The sequence below is a fragment of the Nycticebus coucang genome, chromosome X (genome assembly GCF_027406575.1).
Source record: "Nycticebus coucang isolate mNycCou1 chromosome X, mNycCou1.pri, whole genome shotgun sequence".
In the NCBI taxonomy this organism is placed as follows: Eukaryota; Metazoa; Chordata; class Mammalia; order Primates; family Lorisidae; genus Nycticebus; species Nycticebus coucang.
In genome coordinates this window covers 58,708,393-58,722,506 of record NC_069804.1, presented here as the reverse complement: position 1 = coordinate 58,722,506, position 14,114 = coordinate 58,708,393, and the positions used below count along the sequence as shown (strand labels likewise).

Sequence of the window (14,114 nt, the reverse complement as noted above, 5' to 3'; positions counted from 1 at the left end):
ATCTTATACTTAGAGAACCCCAAAGACTCAACCACTCCTGGAAGTCATAAAAAAAAGATAATAATAATACAGTAATGTCTCAGGATACAAAATCAATATCCACAAGTCAGTAGCCTTTGTATACACCAATAACAGCCAACATGAGAGGCTAATTAAGGATACAACTCCCTTCACAATAGCCTCAAAGAAAATGAAATAATTAGGAATATATCTAACAAAAGAGGTGAAGGACCTCTGTAAAGTAAATTATGAAACCCAAAGAAAGGAAACAGCAGAGGATATTAACAAAAGGAAGAACATGCCATACTCTCGCCTGGGAAGAATCAACATTGTTAAAATATCTACACTTCCTAAAGCAATCTACCAATCCAATGCCATCCCTATTCAAATACCAACATCCCACTTTCAAGATTTGGAAGAAATAATTTTTCATTTTGTATGGAACCAGAAAAAAACCTCATATAGCTAAGGCAGTTTTTAGTAATAAAAACAAAACCAGGGGCATCAGCATACCAGACTTTAGGCTGTACTACAAAGCCATAGTGGTCAAAACAGCATGGTACTGACACAAAAAATAGAGATATAGCCATTTGGAATTGAATAGAAGACAGAGAAATGAAACTAACATCTTACAGCCACCTCACCTTCGATAAACCAAACAAGAGCATACACTGGGGGAAAGAATCCCTATTCAATAAATGGTGCTGGGAGAACTGGATATCCACATGTAGAAGACTGAAACTGGACCCACACCTTTCTCCACTCACAAAAATTCATTCAAGATGGATAAAAGACCTTGATCTGAGGCATGAAACAATTAAAATCCTCATAGAAAGTGTGGGGAAAACACTGGAAGCTATCGGCCTGGGGAAGGACTTTATGAGGAAGATCTCCGTGGCAATCGCAACAACAAACAAAAATAAACAAATGGGACTTGATGAAACTGAAAAGCTTCTGTACAGCTAAGGAGACAACAGCCAAAGCATATGGACAACCTACACAATGGGAAAGTATATTTACACATGTTGAATCAGACAAAAGCTTGATAACTAGGATCTATAGAGAATTCAAATTAATCCACATGAAAAAAGCCAACAATCCCATATATCAACGGGCAAGAATGATGAATAGAACCCTCTCTAAAGAAGACAGCAAACATATGAAAAAACACTCATTGTCCCTAAGTATTAGAGAAACGAAAATCAAAACCACCCTGAGATATCATCTAATCCCAGTGAGAATCGCCCACATCAAAAAATCTCAAAACTGCAGATGCTGGCATGGATGTGGAGAGAAAGGGACACTTTTACACTGCTGGTGGGACTGCAAACTAATACAACCTTTTTGGAAGGAAGTATGGAGAACCCTCAAAGAACTCAAGCTAGACCTCCCATTGGATCCTGCAATCCCATTACTGGGCATCTACTCAGAAGGAAAAAAAAATCCTTTTACCATAAGGACACTTGCACTGGACTGTTTATCGCAGCTCAATTTACAATTGCCCAAATGTGGGAACAGCCTAAATGCCCATCAATCCAAGAATGGATTAACAAGCTGTGGTATGTATACACCGTGGAATACTATTCAGTCATTAAAATAGATGGAGACTTTACATCCTGTGTATTAGCCTGGATGGAAGTGGAACACAGTAGTCTTAGTAAAGCATCACAAGAATGGAGAAACATGAACCCTATGTACTCCATTTTGATCAAGGACAATTAATGACCTAAGAAGTGGTGGGAGGTGGGGGAAGGGGAGAGCAGAGAGCAGAGAGAGAGAGAGAGAGAGAGAGAGAGAAGGAGAGAGGGGGATGAGGGACAGGAAGAGCAGAGAGAGGGAAGGAGGGAGGGGTAGGGGGTCGCTGTGTGTGACACACCTTGTGGGGGGGCAAGACACAAGTATAAGAGGGACCTTACCTAACAAATGCGATCAGTGTAACTTGGTTTCTTGTACCCTCAATGAATCCCCAACAAAAAAATAAATAAAAATAAAAAACTACTGTGGATTTTGTGAACAGTCCAGGTTCAATTTAAGATGGGCCCATGGCATTTTCTGCCTCAAAAGATGCTTCTCCAGTTATCCTGGAAACTGAGCAGCATGCATGTCCTTGGTCAGACCCACTTACTGTGCTTTCTACTTTGCATATTGAGAAACTAGGCTCACAGAAGTGCAGCGACCCTAGTGCACTCACACAGCGAGAGACAGACAGCAACACCACAGCTTCCCCAAGCCCTGGAAGGAACCAGTGCTTCCCATGACTCAGACACGCAGGTGCCTGATTGACCTGGCCAGCTTCAGAGGGCACCAACAAGGGCTCAGGAGCGGCGAGGATGTGACGCTCACAAGGAAGAAGCCTGACAGTCGGAGCACAGAGTGGACTCCAAGGAGCAATTCCCATACGGAGTGGACAGAGGGTGGGTTGGGGGCCTCTGCCAGTGTCCTCCTGAATGCAGGGCATGAGCTTAGGCCTCCTAGAACACAAACCTTCCTTGTTTGAGACAGATGTTGGAATGGGGGGGGGGGTCTGTCACCCAAACGGAGAAAGGGGGTTGATGCCTCTGTCCCCAGGTCGGCACTAGCAGAACTAGCAGAACTAGTAGAACGTGGGCTTTGGAGTCAGAAAGACCCAGGACCAACATTTGCATTTTCTGTTCATTGCTCTGTGGCTTTGTCTAGTTCATGCAGTGTGTCTGTGCCTCAGCTTCCCGATCTGTAAAATGGGGATGCTGACACCCACCTCCCAGGCTGCTGTGAGAGGAAGACAAGCCCCAGCACAGATGCCCCTGTGTCCGGAAAAGCTGCATAATGGGTGGCTGAAGAAGCACACGTTCCCAGTGTGTCTGGGGGCCACAGAGATGGCTAGTGGAGAAGCGCATAGAGGGAACTGCTATCCTCTAGCCATTTCCATTTCCTGGCCTGGCAGGTTAAGGATTTCCACTTGTTCCAGTTACAGACCCAGCTAGGAGACCTCATTAATTGCGACCTAAGGGATGGGTCATGGTGGGGGAAATGGTGCATAGGGTATCCCAGACCACGCTGAAGGAGTTTGGGTGAAAGGGCAGGGCAGGACAGAGAAGCATTGCGCAAAAGGGTGAGGGGGGGCGCTGAGAATAGATGATTGGACAGGTTGAGCAGGTTGAGCTGCACTGCAAGATCTGAGCGTGCACTCCTGCGCTCGCAGGAGGAGGGGTGAGGGGAATCTGGCGGGAAGAAGCTCCCACCCACCCGCGGAACCGCAGCGGGAGCGCATGCGTTTGGCTGGGAAAGCGGGCGGGTTGGAGGGGTCCGCGCATGCGCAGCTTACCCAGCCGCGGTGGGGGCGGGGGCTGGGGGTGTGCACGGAGAAAAGGGGCTGGGTGGTCCGGCCTGCTGTGCTGGCAGCAGTAGGCCAGGGCGCGGCTGCGGGGTTCCCGGGGCTGAAGACCAACGCCATCGGAACCCCGGGGAAGGTAAGGATTCAGCTCCAGACAGGACCGGGAGAGGGCGAGTGGCGCCCGATACGTTGCGCCCTTCTCCCCTCTCCGGATCTGAACAAAGCCCAAGCACACAGAACCGGAACCCCATTAGACCAGAGGTCTAGATGGGAGCCTCCCCCTCTTGAACACCAGACTCTGGAGCGCTGATCCGAGCCCTTTTTATAAGTGAAACCAGTACCCGAACGAGCCCTTTCAGCAGACCTGTGTGTTCTGTCTGAGCTGAGCTTCCTTAGCCTGGAGGCCCCACCCCCACCTCTCCTAGATTACTACAACCGAGCTGACCGCTTGCCCCCTTCCTGGAGTGCCAGTCCTTGGATTTGAGATCTCCAGTGCTCCAAATGGAGCCTCAGCTAGGTCCTAGACCCTCATCTCATCCACCCCTAGCGCTCCAGCAGGAGCCCCACCTAGACCGGGATTCAGCTGAATCCCCCCTCCCAGACCTGGCCGAAAGGGCCCTGGGATTCTGTTTCTCAGAGCTTTGTCTGAGTCCTCCGTCTGCTTCCCTTTCATCCTGATGCCCTGCTCTGGCCCTTAAATTCAAGCCCTTTGTTTTCTCCTCTCTCAATACATCCTCTTTGGGACTTTTGGGACCCCACCCCTCCAGGACACCTCCTACTCCAATCCAGCTGCTAAGACAGCCGCCTGCCAATCCTAAACTCTCACTCACTTCAGGGTGAGATATATCCCTTTCCTAGGGCTCTGTCCCTGAGGGAGTCTACCCCCATTAGGCACTCCCACCCCCCTGTATTGTCTACGGCCTAGTAACCTGATGATCGTTGCCCTTCACCTCCTGAGAGATCCCGCCTCCCACTGGATCCCGCCGCCTCCCCCCTGCAGCTTCCTCACCCTTCTCTCAGGCTGAGCTCTCTCTCCTGGGGACTCGCAGCATGGCTGAGGGAAACTACAGCGTGGAATCGTAAAACTGCAGTCTTGAAGACATGGATGAAGGGAGGGACGAGGTCAGGGAAGAAGAGATGGTCGAAGGCAACGACTATGAAGAATTTGGTGCTTTTGGTGGCTATGGCACCCTCACCAGCTTTGACATCCACATCCTCAGAGCCTTTGGCAGCTTGGGTCCAGGCCTCCGCATCTTATCGGTGAAGCCCCTTCTGGGCCACCTTTGAAGGCGGAAAGGGGTGGGATGAAGTGGAAAATCGAGTGGAGGAGGAATGCCCAGCTTCCCCAAACCTTCCCTCACCTGCTGGGAGGAGGAGGAGGAGGAAGAGGAAGAGGAGGAGGAGGAGAAGGAGTTTTGGGGAAGGTCTTGGGATGGTCAGGGCTGGCTTCTGGAGGGAGGCTGGTCAGCACAGGGAAGCATGACACAAGTGTGTAGGGTGGTCTGGCTCTCTACCCTTCTGTCTGGCCTTGCAGAATGAGCCCTGGGAACTGGAAAACCCTGTGCTAGCCCAGACCCTGGTAGAGGCATTGCAACTGGATCCAGAAACACTTGCCAATGAGACGGCTGCCCGTGCTGCCAACGTCGCCTGCGCTGCAGCCTCCAACCGTGCAGCTTGGTCTGCCCCTGCCCGTACCTCCTTCAACCAGGTGGTCACTAACCACTGGGTGGCTGCACCACAGGCCTCAAGAGACCATACTCAGCCCACGACCTACACTGAGGCTTGGGGGGGTGACCCCTGAGACACCCCTGGCTTCTCCACAGATCTCCCAGATGTTTGTCACCAGTGAGGTGGCTGCCCCTGAGGCTCCAGCAACCTCCACGCAGTATCATATAGCCTCCCCGGCCCAGAAGTCCACTACTGGGGCCCCTAGTACTGCTTGTGTTTCCTCTCAGGCCCCATGTGCCAGTGAGGTGGATGCCACCCGACCCAAGACAGTCTTCCTGGGCCAGAACAATGTCTTTGATTTCACTCAGCTGGCAGGTGTCAGTGGCATGGCTTTCCCACGCCCCAAGAGACTTACCCCAGCCCAAGAGACTGACGCAGAGGGCCCCAGTGTTGCCTCCAGTGTGCCCCAGGCAGCACCTGCGAGGGAGGCAGCAGCCGCCCAGCCCAAGGCGACCAAGTCTGGGAAGGCTGTGGCTAAGACTCGGTGGGTGGAGCCTCAGAATGTTGTGGCAGCAGCTGCTGCCAAGGCCAAGATGGCCACAAGCATCCCTGAGCCTGAGGGTGCAGCTGCCACTGCTCAGCACAATGCTGAGCCCTGGGCCAGGATGGGTGGCAAGAGGACGAAGAAGGTGAGCCCTGCCATCTATCTCCACAGCCCCTTGTTCCCCTCCTTTCCTTCTCCCCTACTGCCCTGCACTCCTCCTCCTCTCAGCTCATCTCGGTTTCTTCAACACTCCTTTGAGACCATGTTTGCATTCCAAGGAGTTCCTACCCTTAGCACTGGTGGGAGAAGAGGTTGGCTTAGTGCCTGGCCCTTAGTAAGCACACAGTACATGCCAGCCATTGCCGGTAGTACTCTTAATTGCAAGTACCTACTACGGGTAAGGTGTGTGCTGGGCACTTTGGCACAGGGAGCCTGGGTCTCCTCTCTCTCTAATTATACAGTCCAAGCACCTGGATGACGAATATGAGAGCAGCGAGGAGGAAAGAGAGCCTCCTATGGTCCCAGCGACCTGGAGAGCATCACAGCCCTCGTTGACAGAGCGGGCTCAGTTGGCCCCTCGGTCCCCGGTGGCCCTGAGGTCCCAGATACCTTTAAGGCACGTACTGTGCTTGCCCCCTCGCAATGCGACCCTTCTGCAAGAGAGGGTAAGAAGTCTGCCCTTCTCCATCTCCCTCCTCTCCTCCCTTGTGGGCTACTTCTCTGTGGTCACCCTTGCCTTGATCACTCTGTGTGTTCCTCCTTCTCCAGGCTAATAAGTTGGTGAAATACCTGATGATTAAGGACTACAAGAAGATCCCCATTAAGCGTTCAGGTAGGCAGCCTGTGCCCCCTGCATCAGCCCCTACTGTGTGGCTGTGCCTTTGCTTGTGTGCTGTCATCCAGCAGGCCACAGCTGGTCCCTCCAGTGCCACAGAACGGAATCCTGGCCATGCCATCCTTTGCAGGGCTGACCAAGGGGCTGCGGCTCTGTGGCTTCTGCTCAACACAGGTACTTTCTCCAACTGCCCCCTCCTGCAGACATGCTGAAGGACATCATCCGAGAATACGACGAACGTTTCCCTGAGATCATTGAACGGGCAACATACACTCTGGAAAAGGTGGGTGCAGGTGGGAACAGCTCAGTGGAATAAGACTGGGGTGAGGGGAGCCTTCAGCCCCTTGGGCCCCAGTGTCATTTTCACCTGCTCGGGAGCCTTCCCTGGTCTCTCCACTTCTGCTCTTCTACTGCACTGGTGGCTTGACTCATGCCTCCTGGCCTCAGCTGCCCTCTCTCATGCCCTCATTGTCTCCTGAAGTGGATCTCACTGCCTCAACCAGTACCAAGGCTCTCACGGGGCAGGTACCGCATGTCTTCTTCCACTTCCTTGCCCATGAGTTTGGATTCCCCACTGTGAAGCAGTTCTAACCAGGAACTGCCTGCCTTCCTGCAGGACGCCCAGCATGGGCTTTTTTTTTTTTTTTTTTTTTTTTTCTTTGCAGTTTTTGGCCAGGGCCGGGCTTGAACCCGCCACCCCCGGTATATGGGGCTGGCGCCCTACTCCTTTGAGCCGTAGGCGCCGTCCTCCCAGCATGGGCTTTTGATCTCACCACCCCTCTCCCCGTTGTCTCCCCCTTGCAGAAATTTGGCATCCACCTAAAGGAAATTGACAAAGAAGAACACCTGTATATTCTGGTCTGCACACGGGATTCCTCAGCTCGCCTCCTCGGAAAGTAAGAAAAGGAAAGGCGGGTTGTGGCTTTCCTGGCTGGTGCCCCTTCTAGGCCTACACCCCCTCAGAGAAGCAGGAACACAGGGCTTAAGCGCCAAGCATGGCTCCCACACACAGTTCGGTGCCTGATGACTACTGGATGAAAGGGACAGTAGCCTGGTTGAGGCCTTGCTGCTGTAGAGGCCTCTCCAGGCTGCTATCAGGGTTTCTCCACAGAACATCTGAGGAAAGCAGCTTGCCTCTTTTTACTGCCTGCCCAGCTTGGCAGAGTAGGCCTCTGAGAGAGTTGCCTGTTGAGTGTCGATCCTGATGCGGGATAGGCAGGAACAGTCCGGATATATCTCTGGACACAGCTTTGCCATTTGCCAAGCGTTTGCTCCCTGCCTCATCTGACCTCTGCAGAACCATAGCAGGGAAGTATTAGTGTGCATGTTTCACAGAGGAGGTGATTATGTCTCAGGCAGTGGTATGTACGGGCCAGGAGCAGATAGTGAGCCGTGCCTTTCACCCTGTGGCTGAGAAGAATTCCACTGTGGCTGGGAAGCGTAGGAGGGGCTGGGTGGGTGGGCCGGCTCTCCTGTCTCAGGCAAGTGGCTGCCGGACAGGATCCCACTTTCTACACCTTTAGGACCAAGGACACTCCAAGGCTGAGTCTCCTCTTGGTGATTCTGGGTGTCATCTTCATGAATGGCAACCATGCCAGCGAGGGTGAGTGGCTGCAGCTGGGGGCCTGTCCAAAGTCTCTTCCTTGGGTGCCAATCTCTTGTACCTCCTCTCCCCTTGCAGCTGTCCTCTGGGAAGCACTACGCAAGATGGGACTACGCCCTGGGTATGATTGGGCTCTCTCAGATGCTCCCTGCAGTGCTGTCTTCCGGCAAAAGAGGTCCCGGGTGGTCTGGTGCAGGGGAGTGGGGCTCCCCAGACTAGGTAGAGAGCCAAGGGTCTTACCAAGATGGATGTGGAAATGGTACCAAACTCTCGGCTGCCTCTCTGCTCTGTGTCTCCAGAAGAGATGTAAGAGAAACAATTAGAGTTAGAGGCTGCATCACATCCCTACCTGGGGTGTACCTGACGAGCAGTCATTTGGCCTCTGCTGCATGTTTGGGCCTCTGTGACGATGCCCAATGAGCTGGGAAGCTGCCAACCTTACCGGGGAGTGCCCCTGCCCTCAAGCAGGGGTGCAGGCACTGTCACCGTCTCTACTCATGGATTCCGTCCTTGCCCACAGGGTGAGGCACCCGTTCCTTGGCGATCTGAGGAAGCTCATCACAGATGACTTTGTGAGGCAGAAGTAAGTATCGAGCAAGCTAACTTCCTCTCACACTTGCATTTTCCTTGTGTGCGAGTCTGGCTGAGAAGGCCATTTCCTATCCCAAATCTCAAACCAAAGGGATGGGTGTCTCTGGCATGGGCACGGGTGGGGTTGGGATATGTGAGTGCGTGGGGAATAGAATGCTGGGGTATTCTTGGGGAAAGGGAGCTCACGTTGACTGAGAGCATGGTGCAGGTTATGATAAAACCACCATCTGATGGAGCATCTGCTGTGTAGGCCGTGATGAGAATTTCCCGTTTTACTCCTGAGGAGCCTGGGACTCATACAGGGAAGTTTTCTCAGCGTGGCCCACAGCTGGTAAGGGCCAGAGCCCAGCTTCCCTGCCTTTCAGGCCAAGGCCTACCCTCTCTTTGGTCCTTGGATGACATGGGAGCATTCACACAACCATGCACAGGCGCCTGTGCACACACCCACACCCACACCCACACCCACACCTCCCTACACACATACACACAAAGTTCAGAATTCAGGAGTACACATGGAGCACGCTGCTCTTGGCTGACAATTTCTTCCTTTCTTGCTGTCTCCTATGGTGGAGCTTTCCAGGGCTCAGCCAAGCTGTGATCAAAACCCTCAAGGTAGGGTGTGCTCAGAGCAGGGGTCCTGAAGAATGGCTCCTCTGTTTACAACAAACCCAACAGGAACCTGGGGTCATTGCGGTGAGGGGCACAGAACTTGTGGCCTTCCTATGAACAAATGCCCTACATGTGTCCTGCCTGCCCTTCCACATGCCTTCTGGGCGGGACCAGTGGCATAAGGCTTTGCAGGCCTCCCTGTTGTAGGCAGAAGTCCTGGGAGTGAGTTTGTGAGTGTGGAGGGGCGGCTTGGCCTGTTCCAGGGGCTGAGCTGCAGCACTGGGATTGAGGAACTCATGACCTCAACAACAGGTCGAGTGGGATAGAAGCAAAGCTTCTTTCCCTCCCATGCTAAGGTACCTGGAATACAAGAAGATCCCCAACATCAGCCCCCCTGAGTACGAGTTCCTGTGGGGCCTGCGAGCCCTCCATGAGACCAGCAAGATGAGGGTCCTGAGATTCATTGCCCAGGTAATGGAGAGCCTCTGTATAGGGCCCTGTGCTGGGGGAGGAGAAACTTCTAGACCTTGCTTGTTTCTTGGCCGCAGCTCTCTTGTTATCTCATATTTCCAGTGAGGGTAGCAAGGCTCAGAGAGGCTCTTGAGCACCATACGCCAGGTCACAGGTGTCATCACAGTGAGGGATGGGGGCGACATCCCAGGTCTGGCCCAGAATATGTGGGAGCTCCAGTCCTGCTATCTCCATTTTTGCCATCCTTGCGCCGAGTATGGGAGGGTGTGAGGCAGGCACAGGTGTTTCGTGAGTGTAGGGTAGCACCCCACGTTATTGTGGTTGCTGTTTCCACCTCAGCATCAGAATCGAGACCCACGGGAATGGAAGGCTCATTTCTTAGAGGCCGTGGATGATGCTTTCAAGACTGTGGATGTGGATATGGCTGAGGAACATAACAGGGCCCAGGTGAGGGCCCATATGAATATCGGGGACGAAGCTCTGATTGGACGGTGGAGCTGGGATGACATACAGGCCGAGCTCCTGACCTGGGACGAAGACGGAGATTTTAGCGATGCTTGGGCCAGGATACCCTTTGCTTTCTGGGCCAGATACCATCAGTACATTCTGAATAGCAACCGCGCCAACAGGAGGGCTACCTGGAGAGCTGGTGTCAGCAGTGGCACTAACAGTGGGTTCAGCACCAGCATCCTAGATGGCCCCAGCACCAGCTCTACCATCCGGACCCGAAATGGTGCCAGGGCTGGCACCAGCTTCTTCTCCTGGATCCAGTAAGAGGTTCAGCAGAGAAAGGACACTCTTTGGGAGGACTGTGCAGGGGCTCTGAGATGTCAGAGGGAGGCCCACAGTGGCAGATGGGGGCAGGAGCAATGACGTGAGTGTGGAAGGACACTTGTGAGTTTTCTCCCTCCCTGGCTTACATGTCTCCATTAGATGTTTCCACTTTTATTTCTTGTGCTTCCAGACACCGTTGATGAACTGCAGCAGTCTTACTCATCAAGCCAGGGTGCCTCCTCAGATTCCTTCTGAACACAGCACTCTAGGTAGCTTCTACCTGTCAGTTGGAGGTGGCATTCAAGATGAAGCTTTCTTTGCTCTCCCTGCTTTCATTGTGTGTTTTTTCTTGTGGTGTCATGTTTTTGGTATCAGTGTTACATTAAAGTTACAGAATTAACTTGGTTCGTTCCTCCTTTACCTGGCTCATGTTGCTATCCATGGCCTGTGGTTGGGCACATAGCAAGGAAACTTCCTTGGGCTCTCTGCAATAGGTGGGCCTCAACTCTGCTGTGAAGGTACTCCAGTGTAGGTGGGATGCTGGGAGCTGTGGAGGTTCCTGCTGAGTGTGGAGAGCATGAGTTTGAGGAGGCCCTAGGCCACACAGTGGTGTGACTTCCTATAAGCCTTGCTCAGCAGCCTCAGTTCCATGCCAAGTGCAGGGGGCAAGAGGAGAGATGGAGAGGAGGACTGTGGGTAGGTGCCACTGTCCCTCACACTGAGGGACACAGGGTCCACAGACACCAGGACCTAGAGTCCCATCGTGGAGATGATGTTCCAGAACTCTTGGCTGTTTATCCACACAATTCAGAGCCACATCCTTGGGAGAGAGTCTTAAGGACAATGAAGTGGGCCTCACAGTGATGTTTTCACTCCTCCAGAGGGTGGAAGGAAGAGCCGCCATTGCCGAGAGAGCTGGATTTAATGAAGACGAGGCTTTGTGCACACTTAAACGGTCCATTGCTTGTGACTAAACAAAGACCTCTTTGGGGGCTTCCGCACTCTTCTCGGGAAGCAGGACTCTCCCAGGAAGGCCAGAGCCAGGGCAAAGTCCTGGTGCATTCAAGAGCTGGGTGATACCTGGATGAGGCCAGGGTAGGGCTGCAGATCCTCTAGGTGCAAGGCAGTGAGGGCAGAGACAGGTTGCTCTGGGAAGGACTAAACAGCAGGCAGGGACAGAGTCCAGGGCTTTCTGGAGTTCTCCAGTAGTGTCCACAGCTTGGAAACACAGAGCTACAGATGAAGAGGATGGACATAGTAGCATAAGGATCCCTGCCTCCCCCCACCAGACCTCGATCCTGACCCAGACTGGGCTACATACTTTGCACAGCCCAGTGGAAATTGTAAACGCAAGTCACCTTGCTCAAAATTAGTAAAAGTTTCAAGACAGCAACAACAATAACACAGCATTAAACTACACGTGGAACCCTTCTGGGTCTGGCAACTGCATGGGCCACACACCCAGGAAACCAGCCCTGTTCTTCAGGCTTCAGGTGGGTCTCCACCATGCTGGCTACTGCTGTCATTTCTACTCTCTGGTGCCTGTGTTCATGCTTGACCACAATGACATTCTGGGGTTCTGACAGAAAGAGTCCCAGAGATTTATTAGAACATGGATGCATGTGTACATGTGCACACACACAAAGAGAGAGAGAGAGAGGGAAATGGAATCTTCTTCCCTTTTCTCAGGTCTATGGTTGGGGCTGAGGTAGTGAGAGATGAGGGATAGCTTGGACCCTCAGTCCTGGTGTCATCAATTATATGCAACTTGGCTAGAACCTCTTGGGATACTCTTATGTGCACAGGAGGCAATGCCTTTCCTTGGATCAGTTTGGGGAAACTCACCATGAGCCACAGGAGTGGATCTGAGCACTGTGTGCAGAGGGCACTTGAGATAAGGAAGCTTATATGGAAAAGAGCAGGAAGCAACCCTCAGAGATACGCTAATGGCCAGGGTACCACCTCCCAGGCCTCTAGGCTTGCCGGACTCTTTCCCCCGCACCTCCCCTTGCCAAGCTGGGCCTCACCAGAGGTCTGCTCCCCCACCCTGCAGGGGCATCCCTAAGAGCAGACTGGGCAGGGAGGAGGAGATCAGGGAGGGTGACCTGGAAGCAGTGAGGACGGAACACCTGGGAAAGGCAGGCAGGCTGTGGGCACTGCAGGAAGGTCGGGCCAGCCTCCCCAAAGACAACCACCTCCTCACTCCCAGGAAAAACAGAACACCAAGGATGGCCTCCCCCCTGCCCCAGCCTGGGGCCTTGTGCAGACCCCTAGCACAAAGTCCCATGTGCCATGTCATCAAGTGTTCTGTGAACCCCTGCTGTGCACCATGGTCCATGGTGCAGGTGTAGGAGGGCACTAACAGCTCCCACAGACCCCTCCTCTGCACGGCCTGCTCTCCCCCTCTCTTCCTACACTTGCCAATGGACAAGCATCCATGCAGTCACTTGTTTGCAGTGACTGATGTGGTGCATTCATTTGTTCTGAATGTTCATGTACCATTTCTTGTCTGGGCCTCTGTTTCCATTTATCAGGCAAGCCTGAAAGGAGAGGATGATAGGCCCGTGTCTTAGATAAAGAAAGTGAAGCTCTGAGAGGGCGGTCACTTGCCAAAGTCATGCTGCCAGGAAGGGGCAGAGCAGGGACTCAAACCCAGGACTGTCTTGACTCTCTGAGGCCAAGATACGCAGGGAGGAGCTTGCAGTGTCCTGGGGACGCTGCAGCCCCCTGCCAGGCACTCTCACGCTCCTGCCCACATGCACATGCCTTTCCCAATCTCCCCTCATTTAGCAAGATCCCTTCATGGAGCAGGATCACCACCGCCCCCCACCCCCCAGGCTTCCCTGACCCTTAGGTTCATCCTAACCCTTTGACACCTGCCACCGTCCCCCAGAACCAGCCCCTTGAGACATCAGGCTGGGCATGGCACTGGGCATCCGTCCTGTTGCAAGACGTCATCTTTGTCTTCAACTCTGTTGGCCCTAGATCGAAGGCCCTATCTCACTGCGTCCTTTGAGGTTCTGTATACCTTCATTGTACCCATGAGGAAACAGACCCAGAGAAGGGAAGCCACTGCCTCAGGTCTCTGACTCAGCCCAGCTACTGCCTCAGCTAGTGACCGTGGCCCAGCTTCTTCTCTCAGCCATTTGTGTATCTTCTTTAGTGTGCATGTGAAGGTCTGTTCACATAGTTTGCCCATTTACTATTGAGTTGTCTTCTAAGTAATGAACTGTTAACAATTCCTTTTTATTTCATGTACTTTTCCTTTGTCAGGTATGTATATCGCAAACATTTTCCCAATCTACGGCTTCCCTTGTCATTTTCCTAATGATGAAAAGCAGAACTTCTAAATTTCATGAAATTCATGTAGCTATTACTTTCTGTGTAATACATATAAACCTTTTGCCTACAGCACCTTCACCAAGACATTATTCCATGTTCTCTGCCAGAAGTTTTGTATTTTAGCCTTTTTTGTTTACTTTGCAGCCTTGACAAATTTAAGAAGTCTGTGATCATACCAAGTAGTTCTTCGGACCAAAACGGGATGCTAGCACATACCAACACCAGAAGGAACATAGAAAAATTCACAGATAGTCGGAAATTAAACACTTTCTCAAATTATTAAGAAGTCAAAGAAAAAACAACACAAAGCAAAATAGAAAATATCTTGAGAGAAATAAAAACAAAAACACAACACTCCACAACT

At 52.4% G+C, this 14,114-nt stretch overlaps 1 protein-coding gene and 1 non-coding gene across 5 annotated transcripts; both read left to right on the top strand.

Annotated features, from left to right (window-relative positions):
* Positions 1-3,291: 3,291 nt before the first annotated feature.
* LOC128576656 (melanoma-associated antigen D4-like) lies at positions 3,292-10,808 on the top strand. Of its 4 annotated transcripts, XM_053578845.1 has the most exons (13): positions 3,292-3,449; positions 4,334-4,573; positions 4,848-5,670; positions 5,987-6,190; positions 6,294-6,357; positions 6,564-6,643; positions 7,165-7,256; positions 7,884-7,963; positions 8,042-8,084; positions 8,484-8,546; positions 9,520-9,634; positions 9,974-10,404; positions 10,599-10,808. In XM_053578845.1, exons 3-13 carry the CDS (start codon positions 4,930-4,932, stop codon positions 10,606-10,608), a joined length of 1,923 nt encoding a protein of 640 aa, XP_053434820.1. In that variant the 5' UTR covers positions 3,292-3,449; positions 4,334-4,573; positions 4,848-4,929; the 3' UTR covers positions 10,609-10,808. The 4 variants fall into 4 exon arrangements, with proteins under 4 accessions (XP_053434820.1, XP_053434821.1, XP_053434823.1 ...); XM_053578846.1 differs by having other exon boundaries at positions 3,348-4,573; XM_053578848.1 differs by having other exon boundaries at positions 3,348-5,490.
* On the top strand, positions 9,169-9,297 carry LOC128578870 (small nucleolar RNA SNORA11). Its single transcript, XR_008377969.1, has one exon. It is a non-coding gene; the product is annotated as a small nucleolar RNA SNORA11 (small nucleolar RNA).
* Positions 10,809-14,114: the final 3,306 nt, after the last annotated feature.